The 16,261-nt window shown below is 39.6% G+C and overlaps 1 protein-coding gene across 1 annotated transcript in view; it reads right to left on the bottom strand.

Moving 5' to 3' along the window:
- Window positions 1-8,570: 8,570 nt before the first annotated feature.
- Window positions 8,571-16,261, bottom strand: part of st6galnac5b (ST6 (alpha-N-acetyl-neuraminyl-2,3-beta-galactosyl-1,3)-N-acetylgalactosaminide alpha-2,6-sialyltransferase 5b) — a 14,992-nt gene continuing 7,301 nt past the window's right edge. The window contains exons 3-5 of the mRNA XM_028587694.1: window positions 12,013-12,422; window positions 10,371-10,478; window positions 8,571-8,814 (exon numbers count right to left, since the gene is read on the bottom strand). Coding sequence (XP_028443495.1) covers window positions 8,571-8,814; window positions 10,371-10,478; window positions 12,013-12,422 — 762 coding nt within the window. The remainder of the gene's footprint in view (window positions 8,815-10,370; window positions 10,479-12,012; window positions 12,423-16,261) is intronic.

The raw sequence follows: 16,261 nt of genomic DNA, 5'->3' as shown, positions 1-16,261 counted from the left end.
CTGGGTTTAAGGTGACAACAGCGGCGGTTATAGATGGGGGCCACCTGAACCCCCCCAACCCTCCGCCCCCCTCTGGCCTCCCCAACTGTGGCAAATTTTTTCGATCTAGGCCGACATTACTGTCTTTAAAAGGATGTAGTGGGCTCCGCCTTAAAGCTAGAGTAAGCTAACATTCCAAAGTTTTTCAAAGGGGTCCCTTGACCTCTCACCTTAAGATATCTGAATGAAAATATGTTCTATGGGTACCCATGAGTTATTTTCACCTATTCTGGATTTGAATATTTCTGCAGTCTGGGGTCCCTAAGCAGCTTTGTAATTGCATTAATTAGGTATGACCAGAGAGCTAAGACTCAAAAGGAACCCAATTATATTCATGTGTGATGATGTGAGGCCCCAAAGTATCCATTTCATTGTAGGGAAACAATTTTTTGAGACTTGACCTCACTGTTATAAAATGACCTGTTGTGACATTTCCAACCACAAACTAGAGACCTAGGGCATTCAGAGGTTGTACGGCTTTCCTTGGTATTTTAACAATAAGGAGGTTTCTGAGCAGTTTACAGAATAAAAGTGCTCCCTATCCAAGTGTTTGATACCAAATCACAGTATACTGTACATTTTTCTATGGTGTTCCTCAAGGTCTTGGTGTCCTAACAGGGTATTTTGGAGGGATTTTGACCATTGTTATTTTGGTGGAAAGATTTTTTATTTCTCGATAAAGCATAATTTAAAGCCAGCCAAAATTGTTTATTGTATATTAAGTGATGCAGTATGAATTCAGATAACAGTGATCATGGTGAAGTTTAGTTCCAGCTCATTCCAGAGCTCTTCATGATGAAAATATATGCAAAAAACTAAAAGAGAGCAGATATGTTGATATTGAAAATGATCTCACCAATGCAGAGGCCACATACTGAAATTTATTTAATTAAAGCTACATTGTGTAAGAATTTCTCCCATCTAGTGGTGAAATTGTATATGACAACCAATTGAATATTACTTTCTAGCCCCGCCCATTCTGAGCGCGTTTTAACTCCTACGGTGGCCGTATGCCAAGATCAACATGGCTTCCAGTACGACTTTGTCCGTTCTGTATATTGTACGAGATTAATAGTGTAAGGCAGTGTTTACAGCGTAGGCTACATATTTTTCCCTGTGATCAGAGTCAGAGATCAGTTGATCAGCTAGTCTATGTTAGAACTGCACATGACGTGAATTGTCTGCAAGGGAAATCACAACATCATGCACAACCGCGCTATAGTTAGCCAAGCAACTAAAACTTTGAATTTACACAAATAGGCTAAATTACCTGTCGAGAAGAAAGCAGGCAACTTCGGCATCCCTTTTAAAATCCTTGCTCGTTATGAACTCTTTCCATCTTGGAAAAGCCACTCCAATATTAACTTTAGTCTTGTTGCTTTGCCTGTCACGTTGTCGTTTTAATTTTCTTTTTCGCTTCCTTGGCGACTCCGTTACATGTCCTAGAGAATAGGTGTGATCATCCATCTTCAACAGGCTTTCAAATCTGCCGGCAGTCGCAAGTAATCTCCCCCTGGCACGGTGCCGCTGAGTGTAAAAGCGCAAAAGGTGGAGCTTGAATTTCCAGGTATGTCCATCTTTCGCAAATGTATTTTAAAGATGGTGGCGCAACATGGCTGCCGCCATTTGTATGTACTCTGAATGGCAGATTATACGCTTACGAGAATACTTTGATTAGTTGGTGGAAGTAATTACACATTAATGAGCACATATTTGTGAAAGAACAAAGGTTTTTTTTTCTAAGAATCAACTCAAAACATTTAGCTTTAAATAATGGAGATGACATTTATACAATAGAAATAGGGAAAGCAAATGGTATGTGTTGTTATTGCTATCAGTAAAGCACTCCAAGCTTACTTCAATTGAAAACAAATATATAGGCACATGGTCAAAACATTTTCATATCCATTGTGAATGTGAAAATGTTATAGATTTATAGGATTTTTATTATTCTCTGTATACATGGGAATATATCCAATATTCTCCATATGCTATGTCTCAAAGCATATGACTTCCTGATCTTCCTGGGGTGCTGTAGCAGCCAATTGGTTTAAAGGTCCAATATGTAATATATTTACTGAAATAAATCCAAAAATGACCCCAATGCGTCATCAGATATTAAGGAAATATACTAAGTTGAAATACTATCTTTTGTGACAACAATGCTAATGCCAGTATTTTTTTCCTTTTGAAATTTCCATTCAGTGATTTAATTACTGTTTGTTTTGGCCTGTGTGTTGTTATCAACTGCCCAGTTTGACAGCCAGGCCGGGTGTGAAATATAATGTTACCTGTAAAAATGTAAACCCAGCGCGCTACAGCTGTAACATTAGTACAGCCATGAAAGCAGCAAACAAACAAACAGGATCAACGGAGATAGATTCTACCTGACCTAAAAAAAATGGCATGTTTCTAACAGTTGCATGACCAGAGACTTAACAAACCCGGGTTAATATTGAAGATGTATTGGAAAGATGGAGACAGCGTAGAGCCCAAAAGCACGCTGAGTTGGCTAAGTTCCTCCTGAACAGGTAAGCATTAGCTTCAGGATAATTTATCACGGCTATGAAAGGTAGTAGCGGTAAGTAGGCGACTAGGCGGCACTGTTGCCATTACTATAACAGATGCAGTTCAGCAATTCTTGCTTTTTTGTACCTTCCGAGACACCGTAGATTGCACTTGTTCTGTGTTTGTCGCCATCTTTGTTTGAAACTGTATGTACTCTGTTAAGGGGATGAGGGAACCAGCATTATCTGTGACAATAAAACCCGATGGTCTCAGTCACAATCTTCATTTCAGCTTACTGTGCCCCCTTCTCTCTGCACTTCACCACCTACCATCTAACACAACACAACGCAGAGTATCACAGCAGTGCCGAGAGGTACCTCCAGGCGGCAGGACGCACAGAGGGAGTGGGTTACAGCTACAAGGGGCATTTTATGTAATTTCAACATTTGTATACTCACACTGAATTATATAGCTAGAGTACCTGAGTTGGTCACAACTTGCGAAATAATTGAGACACAGCCAGTAAAGTGATCCTGACTGGTCCTGGCTAACGCTGCCATGCTAACTCGGCTAACTGCTAATGTTACCGGAGGACCAGGCAAGCGGGCCACACTGTTTATACATGTAGTCTGTTTAGCGGCCGTAGCCGAATAATGGTGAGTTATTTTAAGCCAAGAGACGGGGGCTGTAAATCAGGAAGAGAGGATTGTGAGTTTGCAGTGTGTTTAGCGATTGTTGCCGAAATTCTAAGCCAAAAAAGTGTGTTTATCAGTTGGGTACAGCGCTCAGCCCGGCAACCTCCGTGAACTCCGAGTCTGGGGTGGAGGGGGCGGGGGAGATGACTCTCTCCAGTATTTTGAATTTCTACTGCAGTAACTATTTTAAACACTAGCTGTCAGTATTACATATTGCACCTTTAAGGTTCCTATAATGTACCACTGCCCGGTTTTAAATTACGACTTGGGACCTTTGTTGCATGTCTCCCCTTCTTTTCATCTCTCTGCTTGCATTTCCCTCCTCCAGATCAACAGTCAAATAAAGGTGAAAATGCCTTCAAAATAATGTTTTAAGCATATGGGCAAAAATGTGTGGTGCTGCAAGAGCAATCAATGGGGCAACAAGTGCAGGGCATGCTCTCCATCAGAATAAACAGCTGGCCATAACTCAATCAATCATTCCATTTTGAAGACAGAACATTGTGTTTTCATGCATTGTGTAATCAATAAGAAAATTAAAAACTTCAAAACAAAATATATAAATTTCAATTTTATTTAAAGTGTAAGGGTCATGAAACAAAACGCAAAGTTAAATGTCAATCTTGTAGACCTGGTAAAAAAGAGAAAAACATTTAAACTAGACTTTTACAGTGTTGTTTTATTACATTGATGTAATTAAATGGTTGTAACACACATTAAAATACTTGCTATTGACACTAGTGAGTTGTGATTCTAAAATGGTCTATATTGATAAAACATAATCTTTATTCACCTCATGAATACAGATTAAAAAAGCAGCAACACTATTAAGCCTGGAAGGGCAAAAGACAGGACTGAACCATCCGATCTGTTTCTAAACCACACTGTTTAAAAATGGTCAGTTTCAAAGCCAAAAAATCTTGTGTGATTTCATTACATTAAAACATTATAACACATTATTTAATTGCTGCACCTCTACCTTAACATATTACACTTCTACCATACATACACAATACAAACATTTTGTTTTGTGATCTTGTGAACAGTGGTTTCAGGTTGTGGAGCCTGAACAGAAAATGCTGAGACACACAAGGCCACCAGGTGTCAGTGCAGACTCATAACACACAGCCCTGTATTTAAAGTAAATAAAAAAAAAAGGGCTATTCTAGCTGTAAAAAAAAACGTATGTTTTTAGATTACTTGATGAAATGTTGTTACTTACTTAATTAAATGCTGTAAATCAGAGAGAGCTCATTCATGAATTCTTATCTCTAGAAGATGATGGTATTTTGCAGGCTCGATGATAAAGCTCCAGAATTACTTTACAGCTTGCTATCATGAACAGGGCAGGCAGTTTCACACACTGTGCTTATCAACAGCTGGTATGTGGTTACCGAATGTGTGATACTGATATGTGTCACAATCAAAATTGCTTGCTGAGGAGATAAAACTGCTGCTCTATTTACAGAGGTGTCACAGCCAAACACACAGGAATGAGTAGGACTATTAAACACACATAAGACTGGAACATTGCCAATGGAAATCAAGAAATTTGGAAAAAAATACAGGGAATTTCTGATGGTGTTTGAGATTAAACAGCTCTAAAACTGTTGTAAACCTGCATTCAGTCTTCACTGTCTGCAAGTCAAAGTGATTCCGATTAATGATCATTATAAAGCAGGTTGAGGGGCTATGTAAATACTGTGAAAGTATCAAAACTGTCAATCCACAGAGAAATGTGGATTTGTCAAGACTGCCATAAGGTTGTGATGTCACTATGCTATACAGGTAGAAAGTGCCGCTACAGTGCCGTTACAGTCATTTCTCGGCTGCAATGATGTGGCAGAAACGCTGATATTCCAGATGCGGAAGACCAGAAACACTGACCAATCAGAGCAGACTGGGCTTTTTTAGGAGAAGCAGACGCTAAAACGTAGCATTTCAGACAGAGGGTGAATACAGGTATATTAAGACAGACAGTAAGATAAAAAATAATGTGTTTTTGAACATTAAAGCATGTAAACATGTTCTAGTAGAAACCATCATGTTTAAGTATGAACTGAAAATAAGCATCATATAGGACCTTTAATTCTGTACCAGTAAATCACATCTTATATTATGTTGTGCTGTTCAGTACAAGGCTCACAATTTTGTACAATAGTCTGCTAAAGAAATCACCACACACAATTCAAAGAATGCAGTGCTGTGGAAGTTGCCTTATGTTTTGTCACCACATCTGATTTTTGTCATATTGTAAAGTGCTAAATTAGTTTTGTTTTGTCTTGTATTAAATGCTGCTGGAAAACCACTAAAAGTAATCCGGCAAGATTCAAGTTCATTCACTGAATACATTGAATGTTAAAATGATCTAAAAAAACAGAAGGCACATTGATTTAAGCTGTACAAAAACATATTAAATCATTAAAAAGCACTATTTGATATCAATTGAAAATGTGGAGTTTATGAATCATCACAGCTTTGTTCCTCAGATATTTTCTAAAACATCACGCAGTTTTGTATCGAGGGGCTGAAGCTTAAAGGAACGGTCCAACATTTTGAGAAATATGTATGTGTCTGAGAGTTAGAAGACACACACTCATATTTGCACAGTAAGTAAGTGGCTAAAGCCAGCCGCTGGTTAGCTTAGCTTAGCATGAAGAGGTGCTATGGTAGACAGACTTCTTTAAAATGTCTGTGACACCCATCTGACTCTAAGCACCGCCGTATCATTGTTTGTCTGCTTAGGTCTGCAAGGTCAATGAAAATCATAATGTTGCCTCGAGCATGTGTTTAAGACAACGAAAGTGCGCTTATTTGCAGCCAGCTTGTCCTTTGAAGCCTTTAAAATCCAACCTTTCTAGCTGAGGGGCCAGTAATTGGTGTGCAGAGCACACAGCACATATCTCAGAAGCAGCTACTGCACTTAGCACTGCAAGGGCTTTTCTCAGAGCACATGAGAGCATTACAACATTAAAATTCCACCTGAGTGCGGGAACAGGCAGCAGTCAATGTCTTTTTTGAAGTCCCCGACATCTTGAATTCAATAGTCTTGCTGCTCCCCTCACCCTGGAGATCCGGTTGGATAGCACAGTATAATCCCTTGCTAACAAGCAGCTCTCCTCTGTGTGCCAAAGAGGCTGAGACAGAAACCTGTGGGTCAAGTTTGAAGAGGCTGCAGGACACTTTGATGAAATCATTTGTATCAGTATTACAGTGGAAAAGCCTTTGAGGGCTTGTTCTGACATTTGGCTTTAATAATAGAACAAATCATTCCCTCGAGTATCAGACACATGCTGCCGGGTCACTTCTGAGGGGCCATCTGTTACAGAGCAAGAAAACAAAATGTTTTATTAACATGCCTCTTTATTTCTGGATTGACTCTAGATATGATTTAGGAGGATCACATCTAAACATAATTTTTATGTGCAAAAAGAAATCAGATCAAATTACTACTCTTGTCCCATGTGTGTGTGTGTGTGAAACATCTTGATTCTGTGAACAAAATGTCTAGTTGTGGTGCAAAGATGCATTACGTGTACATGCACATATTTAACACGTTGGTTTTTACTTAAAGATGCCAAATGTGTGTCTGATCTGAGCCAATTTTTTTTTTTTTGCCACATTTTACCAAGATACACTTGGGCTGTCACCAGGATTTTAGAGATATTTATGTCAAGAGTCTAAATGATCCGACTAACAACCAAAAGAATATTCAGATTATTTTCTAAATTATTTTTACATTTTATTGTCTAATTGTATTTTATTTGCCTACGCGATGGAATACATGCTGTTTAAAGTCTAATAATGTGATAGTATCTTTATTTTACAGGTTTGTCCAGAGTAATTCCTACATGTCACCAGTCATGAGAAACAGTGGACCACATGTTCTGGTCATGCATCTCTTTAAATCATTGCTGCACATTCATACTTGTGTTTTGATATACTATATTTGTAACAAAACTAAACAAGTAATCGATTATTGACTAGTTGATAGACAGAAAATCAATTGGCAACAATTTTAAAAATCAATGTAATTGTTTCTGGCAGACATTCAGCTTGCCTCACCAATGTGACACTTTTTTGCTTTTCTTTGTTATATATAATTGTAAATCTTCGAGTTTGACTGTTTGTCAGATCAAAACAAGACATGTGAAGACCTCTCATATAGGCACTAATTTGTAAAGGGCATTTTCTGACATTTAATAGACAAAACAATCAAGTCATCAACAAAAATTATTAATATATGAATTGATAATTGAAACACTGGCAATATTTGGTGTACCTTCACAGCACAGCATTACTTCCTATCATTTGAATGCCATAGCATTTGCTTCATTGTTAGCTTGGAGTCAGCCTGGAATACGATAGATCAAAGCGCTCATGACGTGTCTTTAAATGTAGCAAGTCGGATCTAAGGAACTAAGGTCACAAGTGAACCTATATACACTCTATTAGGTGCCAACAACATAAGCAATACTTCTACCTCTCCGTTTTTGCTTGTTTGTCTTGTTAAGTTATTGTTTTACCCTAACCCTTGAATTTATTGCACTATACTCCTATATGTTTGTTGTACAAGTGGCCTACTGCAACGTGATGGCTGTGTTCTGCCATTAACATATACAGTAGCAGTATGAATAGGTTGTATGTTACAACTATAAACCTAAATGTTTTAACTGACACACTTTTCTTTCTCAGTGTTGTCATTGCTGTTTGCATTGTGAATATTGTATTGTTGAAAAGGGATACAATTGTTGAAACATTTAAACAAAGTGACTCTAACAATATCACAATCAGATTTGAAAAAAACCCCACTATGTTTAATGTGTGTGTGACTGTAAAGTTATAAACTCCTCAGGTCATTAAAACTGCCAAATTCCCAGAATAATGAGGACATGACCTCAGTGTCCTCAAATAATCTGCATTCAGTTTATGGAAGTGAATCATTTCACAGTCATACAGCGGTTATTGCAGTGGTGTACCGCCTCATTGTTTGTCTCCTCTCTGACAGCTCGAGTGTTGTTAAAGCAGCTCTACACAGAGTTGAAAAAAACACAAAACACTTGAGCCAACCTCCATGGCTTTGATTCCAGTATGAAATTCATCCTTTTATAGTTACACTTCCAAAACATGGTTGGGGCTTCTTTCTGTTACTACGCAATGATCTCATTCTGCCAAGCTGCTCAGGCAGTGGGCTAACAGCCACAACAGTTCTGTTCTGTTCTGTCCTACTGCTGTCTCATGCATTCATATTGTCCAGAGAGAGGGAGCACGCTGGAAACCCTCCACACACATATTCCACACTTCTGGGGGCCATCTCTTGAGAGAACCTCAGGATCCAGCTGGAACTGGAGTGTATGAGCTGTTCATGCTGGTGGTGAGAGCAGCCGGCTTCCAGTCTGGCTGGTGAAAGTGGATGTTGAGGGTTCGAGCCCAGTTTGCAAACACTGCCTTCTCCGTGATGAAGCGGTGGTGGCTTCCTCGTTGGCTCCTCTCGTGGGAGAGATACATGGAGCACTCGTCGGGCCCCGAGGGCTCATAGTAATGATAAGGCAGAGAGGGATGAGAGGAGGATCTACATGGGAAAGCAGAGCAGAGCAGAAGAGAGAGGTGTGAAGCGTGAAAAGGCATGAAAATCATAGTGTGAGGGAGTTGTGGAAAATGGTGATAATTATGACATGAGGGTGGGCGAGGGGAGAAAGGATGAAAGTCACAGTGGGGGAGAAATGAAAAGAGGAACAAAGAAAAACAGAATGATCAGAACAATCTGGGCTGTGCTCATTATTCACCATGTTATTCCTTCGATATTCACGGTCACGCCGCGCTCAGTAAAAGACTCAGCTACAGTCACTCCAATCTATAGACTGCATTTCTCTATGAATGTGTCTCATATATTCATGTGAGAGCAATATTAGTTAAATTATTCTGCTATTTCCAGTAAACCTGGAGCCATATTAAACAGCTGTACTTTGCAACCTATTCAATAAAAGGTGTTATTTTGTTTGTAAAAATGTAAAATTTCCACTGGTGCTGAAATCACCAGTCATTAACGAGCCTCGTAGGCAATAAAAGACTCTTGAAGTTGTTCTTCATGTTCTAAAGAGTGCTCCGTTCTGCAGCTCTGCTTCTTATTATCGATATATAATATATTGAAGTTGTCCCTGCACGGAGTAAATGTTAGATGTTCATTACAATTTAAAGACATCATTAAAGATGTAGGGTACTAGACAATATTTTTATGTAGAAACAGACCCATGTTGTCAGCACACAGTAAATCCCAGAGTGGAGCTGCAACAGAAGAGAGCGTCCCATTCGCCTAATGCACTATTTGCCCCACTTGTTCAAACAGGTTCAAACTTGTTCAAGGCACCAATAAGACAACACAACATTGATTTGAGTACAGTGATCTGTTCATATATTTGGACGTTAAAGGTGCTGTAGGTAGGATTGTGAAGATCCAGGACTTAGCCAAAAAATTTGAACATTGACAACTTCTCAGTCCCTTGCCCCCTTTCTGCTAAAGCCCAAAACGTCTTTGTGTATGTGAAAGGTGTCCTTTGTCGTGATGAACCCACAGAGATTTATCATACGACTCTGCAATTACTTTGTATCGTCTTTCAGCCCTTTCTTTTTTTTTGTTTTTTGGCCTCAACTTCAGTATATCACAGCTCTCATCAGCATTGTTTTCAGACATAGTTAGCAGCAGTTTTCAGCAAAAAAAAAGCTCTGATAAACACACTGTACATTATACCTGCCCAGCACCAAATGGCAGACAGACACTGTTAGAGATTAGCTGGTGAACACAGTGGAGCAGCTAAAGAACCTGACATTTCCCTTGTTGGTGGAGACAAAACACAGAGATAAAAGGAAAGCAAATATTTGACTACATTTACCAGGTGGCAAGGCTCCAAATGAATACAAATTTTGCTTGCTAAGTCAACATTGTTGATGTTAAAGTAGAAAGTTGTGTACATACATTTAAGTAAATGAACAGATTTAATCTCATCCCAAAATGACAGACTGGCCTATAAAGCATGCTCCACCGTGTTGATATTTATAGCTTCCCACTAGTAAGCAAAGTTGAATTAAAATTGATAGACAGCTACATTTCTGGATTAAAAAATAGTCTACCTGCAGAAATCAGGTGATACCATGCCATACACGTTGATCCTGTCACACAGCTCCACAGCTATGGCCATGGTGAACCAGCCAGTACTCAGCCAGGAGTTGGAACTCTTCCTGGAAGACGAGAGAAAATAACATTTTTTAGTAAATCCACACTCATATAGTGTAAATAGAGTAGAGTACTGGCTCCTTCCAAAAGACTAACTGATTAAATGAGACAGGATTAAAGATGTGAATAATTCTAGATTTTATCTGTTCAGTCATCTTTCCAGTGATAAACACAGACGAAGCAAAAAGACAGAAGAAAGACTTTCTTGTTTTTATGCCTCGTACACAACAATAAAGGAAATATCAATGAGCAAGACATTTACTCTGACACTGACTATGCTTGCATAAAGGCAGAAGTGATTGGATTCTCCATTCAAATGCAATGTCCTCTTATCTTCCCGTTGACTTACTGTTCACATGCAAATGAATTCAAAACGTCTTTATCTATTAGCTCTGCTCATATTCAGTCAGCCATTTTGCTACAGTGCAGATACCTGCGCCACATAATATGAAAAGAGACATGTGACTATCATGTTAAACTTGCATCTGTTTCATATTCAGCATTGAAACAAAGAATTGTGCAAATTTAGGGTGATCTCACTATATCAAAACCTTGATTGGTATGCCAACACCAATCTATGTTGCTGACATTTGTTCTATTTGATCCAAACTAAGCACAACCTACTTTTATAAATGTACACATAGTTCTTCTCTTAGTTAAGATGCATGAGAACAGTCTTCGCAGGGTGTTGTTTTACATCTACATACATACATGTTTAAGTTTCTGCATAAAGACCACACAAATCCTGATTTGGAAAACAGTTCCTTACTCTAATAATAAAACAAAAACTTTGTGAGGGTGCAACAAAGCAAAATTCTGTCAGGAAAAAATAGCAAGGAGTAGTACTAATTTTTCTGCTGAAGCAAGAGCAGTTTGGTAGCTGTGGCACTTCCTTGCATAAAGATCCTGATGCTGCCGAGCAGAGCGGCAGGATGAGGGCAGGCAGAGTATGTTAGGATGCAACGTCCAGCCACTTCTTATTAACATCAAGTTCAGATATGACACAACATTTGTGTACGTCATGTATTATTTATTTGTGTTCTTATTTGAGGATTTTAATTTGTCACAATGTGTCAGTTCTCACTCCAAGATACTGATTTCTGCTTACTCACCATATTGTTTTCTGTTTGTAATGACAGGGGAGGAATCTAAAAGAAAAGTGTCATTCCTGTTGTTAAGCCACTTCTGTAAAGGTCTTTCTACATGCTACACCACTACATAAGAAAATACTTTGCAATACCCTTCTGGCATTTTGGGGTCAACTGTGACTTTGGCATGAATCAAATCCCTTAAAATCCTTTCAGAGATAACAGACAAGTTTGAATCTAAAACCTATTAATATTGCTGCGTGAATGTTTAGAGCTCTGACTTATTCTTTTGGTATATTTCGCTGCAAATTTCATTTCAAGTGGCTCAAGTTGTTTTTTCTTTTCACACACACACACACACACACACACACACACACACACACACACACACACACACACACACACACACACAAGGTCTCGAAAACAAACCTCACAGAGACAGGATATTTACCTATCAATCCCCGTTTCCTTTTTAAATAGTTCATCAAACTTCAGCATTTTGATTCGAGAAATGACGTAGACTTTAAGTTTGGGCAAAAGCTGGTTCAACAGCCTGAGGTTGTTGTAAACGTGGCCTCTTCCATCCCGTCTCATGCAGCTGCTGGGTCCCCAGAAGATGAACACTGTGTCTTGGCTCCCGTTGAGCAGCTCCTGCCGGCTCCGCAGCACCCTCTGCAGGCTGGAGTGAGCTACAACACGCAGGTTTGTGCGTCGGCCAACGTCCTGCTGATAGTTTATGCTCGGAGCATCATTCATTCGGATTACGCACTCAGAGCGGTCGATTTCTTCACCTCTCTTGCTCCCAGTTAGCTGGCCAGAGCTGGTCACCAGGGCACAAGTCCGGCAGTGCATCTTCAGAGGCTGCGGAGGCCAAAGATTAAAGGTTAGAAATAATTATAGTCTCATTCAGAGAATATTGAAGATTATTTTCAATCCAGAGTAGTCGTATTAAGCAGTTATATTTCTCTACAGCAGGGGTCTTCAACGTTTTTTTAAGCCAAGGACCCCTTAACTGAAAGAGAGATAGAGCAGGGACCCCCTGCTACATATATTGTATAAAATGAAGTTGCATATTAAACTACGATAATGTTTAGGGCGGCCTAAAGCCTTTATACATACCTTTTTGCATAGAATACTAAGCTATTAATATAGCCTACTAATTGTTGGCATACATTTATAAATCATGTTTTAATGTTAAACATACATGTGGCACAGTGAATCCTTAGGATGAACTGTATCTGTGGATGGCCTTAGTGACTACATTGCCTATAGGCCAGTAAGCCTATCATCAGTGGGGATTTACATTTGCTAATAATATGTTGGATTTATGTTAAGACTTTTAAATTTTTGAAAAAAACGTCAAATTGGTGTCCCCCCTGCATTGACTCTAACACTGCCTTCCCACTGGCACTTGAAATCAGCTCCGTAATACGCAATACACCCCCAGCGGACGTCGTACTACACCATTGAAAAGCGTTGGAAGCAATTCACAAAAATGGCGGAGAGACTAGAACGACTGATAAGTGTCTGAATGTACGATTCTCTATGACCTCTCTGATGGGGGTTATAGAGATATAAATAGAAATGCTGCTGCGTGGAGAAAAGTTGCCCATGACGTTGACATGTCAGGTCAGTTAAATGTGATATAGCGGTATAATGTCAATAGTTCAATGGCTGTTGCTAGCTAACCAATTGGCATTAGCAGATTTGTGTATCAGTACCATAGCAACGCTAACTTCAGCTGGAATTGTCAGATAGGAACTGTCCGTAGCCTCTCGCAAGAGTTACATTTTTTGAACGCATCCTGATGACCAACTGACACGATTTTTTTCGCAGCGCACTTGTTCGGATTCGGTTTGGACCCATTCGCATGCGGTCTGCGAGTCTCCATAGGAAATGAATGACTTCCGGTCGTTTCGAAGCCGTATCGGAGCTGATTTCAACTGCAAGTGGGAAGGCGGCATAAGGACCCCCTAGGGGTCCGGGACCTCCTGTTGAAGATCCCTGCTTTACAGAATCAGTTCTGTTTTTCTGTCTCTAATAAACTTTAAAAGATTACAGTATGCAACTATTCTCGGAGGAAATAAAAAGTTGAGGGTGTCTGAACAAGACTAAGACAAGACTACATGCTAACATGCTCAATGACAATGCTAACAGACTGATGTTTAGCAGGTACAGTGTTCACTGTTTTGACTATCTTAGTTAAGCTTATTAGCATGCTAACAAATAGCACTAAACACAAAATACAGCTAAGGCTCATGGGAATATAATTGATTTGGTAAGACCTGCTAATTGCACTAAAAGAAAAGTTGTAGGAGTTATAATTCATCCCGAGGGAACATGAATGTCTGTACAAAATGTCATGGAAATCCACACAAAATTGAGATAAGCTGAGACATTTCACTCAAATGTCAACCTCATAGTGGTACTAAAGGAAAAGTCAGGGGATCACCAAAGTCTGAAAGACTGATATTGCCATGCGTAGAGCCCCCCGCTAGCATTGCTGGAAGCAAAAAGATAAAGCAGCACAGACAGAGGAGATACATCTGCACCCTGTATCCATCAAGATCAAGTCTATCTGCAGAGAGGAAGAAAAACAACTATGACCCAGAAAGAGTTCAGCATAGTGCTGCTTGATTATGGGAAAAATCATAATCCCGATTATTATGGTCAATATTGAAATCACGATTATTTAACACGATTAATCATTGACTTTTGGAAAGATGTTTCCATTATTGAATTCAAAAAACAGAAAAACAGTTCAAAATCAACAGTGAAAACACTTTGAACTGTGAAATTTCCTTTAATACTTTTACCATTAGAACAAAACAAGATTTTACTTGTAATGTGCAAAATAATTGTTTTTCTCAGTTTTTGTGATCATTTGGTGCCGAAATCAAAATCGCGATTAAAGATTTTAATAATTGCAAAGCCCTAGTTCGGCACACTCTATACAACAGCACATGTGGACAAGCAAGCTGGATGTAAAGCATCTAATGTAACCAAAACATTTACATTCACATGTTACGTAATGTAGTTTTCATCACACACACACGCATATATATATATATATATATATATATATATATATATATATACACAAACACACACACACAATCACACTGAAAACAGTCCCAACTTAAAGATAATATCCTGCATGATCATGCTGTCATCTGCAGCAGCCATGAAGGACCTGAGTAAAGTGTAACTGGCACACAGAGTCGAGCAGCTAGACTGGTAATGGGCTGTTCTGTCAGGTATCCTATTATTCAAATGCACTGCAGGCTGACAGTAGAGCAGAGGCTGTTCTGTGCAGTACTTTGAATTTGTAGGAACACCATGAATACACATAGGGCGTTATATTTACTCATTAGAACACAACCTCAGAGCAATGTCCTCCTCGATAAAACAATGAAGGCCCGAACACACAAGCTTTGTCAAGGTAGTATGTATTGCAGTGTTGCTGTGTTGGTTTGCATTATATTGACCAGGATATATTTGTGTCTTGTGTCCAACTAGGTTTTTTAAAGTTGAAAAAGGCAAGTTTGGATTGAGGGATCCGACAGCAAAGACCCACAGACTCTTGAATTATTCTCAACCTTAATAGAGAGCTACATTGGCATTCTGAACTGTGCTCTGAGCTTCACACTCCATCAGGCTCTGAGGTGTGCAAGGGAGTGTGTGTGTGTGTGTGTGTGTGTGTGTGTGTGTGTGTGTGTGTGTGTGTGTGTGTGTGTGTGTGTGTGTGCATACAGGTGATATTACCAGTGCCCCAGGCTGTGCTGCTCCCACTGCTATATTTATAATATTCTCCCGCTATCAGTGACCCCACACACTGAATGATTGCCTAGGGTGTGTGTATGTGTGCGACGCATCTGTGTGTGTATAGGTGGTGTCTGTCTGTGGATGTCCTTAAATCTCTGTGGGGAGTTCGATGTCAACCCAGATATGTAATTTTGACTCACAATACAATCACGTTTCTTTGGCAAGAGTCTGCAACTGTCTGAAAAGTGTCAAGACCCAAAACCAGTTGTAATCCCATCTACACGCACACACACACACACACACACACACACACACACACACACACACACACACACACACACACACACACACACACACACACACACACACACACACAGTTTCTGCATTGAAGAACAGGTATTTTCAATCCCAAACACATTGCAAAACAAACCATGTCTTGTTGGAGTGGGTTTGCACTCTCTGCATGCAGACCCCCTCCCTCAATAATAGGTTGGTTAGAGCAAATTGCTACGTTTCACTGCACAAACACCCTCCCTGCCTTAGCTGGGGGGTGGGGGTCCCAGTCCCAGATTCCTTCTTCTAAATACAACAGATAGAGTGCATTTTCCCTTCAGCACAGTCCAAACAATTACCCTCAAACTACTTTTAATCATTTTTTTAAAGTGAGGGAATATAAACTTGTAAAAGGCAGTTGAAGGTTGCATGGACAGTGTCGTTGTTTACAGAAACGCGTTGGTGAAATACTAAAAGTGTCCTTGACAGTGATGCTGAAGCTCCAGTGCCAGCTCCCTGACATTCTGACAGCTTGATGATACTAGGAAATAGCCACTTATATACCTCTGTGTCTCATTGAGAGGGGCTTTCAGAATCAGATGGAGAATATTTCAGACGGCAGGCAGATGAATATGCAACCCACGGACTGTTGAATGAATAAA

The sequence above is a fragment of the Perca flavescens genome, chromosome 9 (genome assembly GCF_004354835.1).
Source record: "Perca flavescens isolate YP-PL-M2 chromosome 9, PFLA_1.0, whole genome shotgun sequence".
Classification (NCBI taxonomy): Eukaryota; Metazoa; Chordata; class Actinopteri; order Perciformes; family Percidae; genus Perca; species Perca flavescens.
This window is presented reverse-complemented; position numbering and strand designations above follow the sequence as displayed.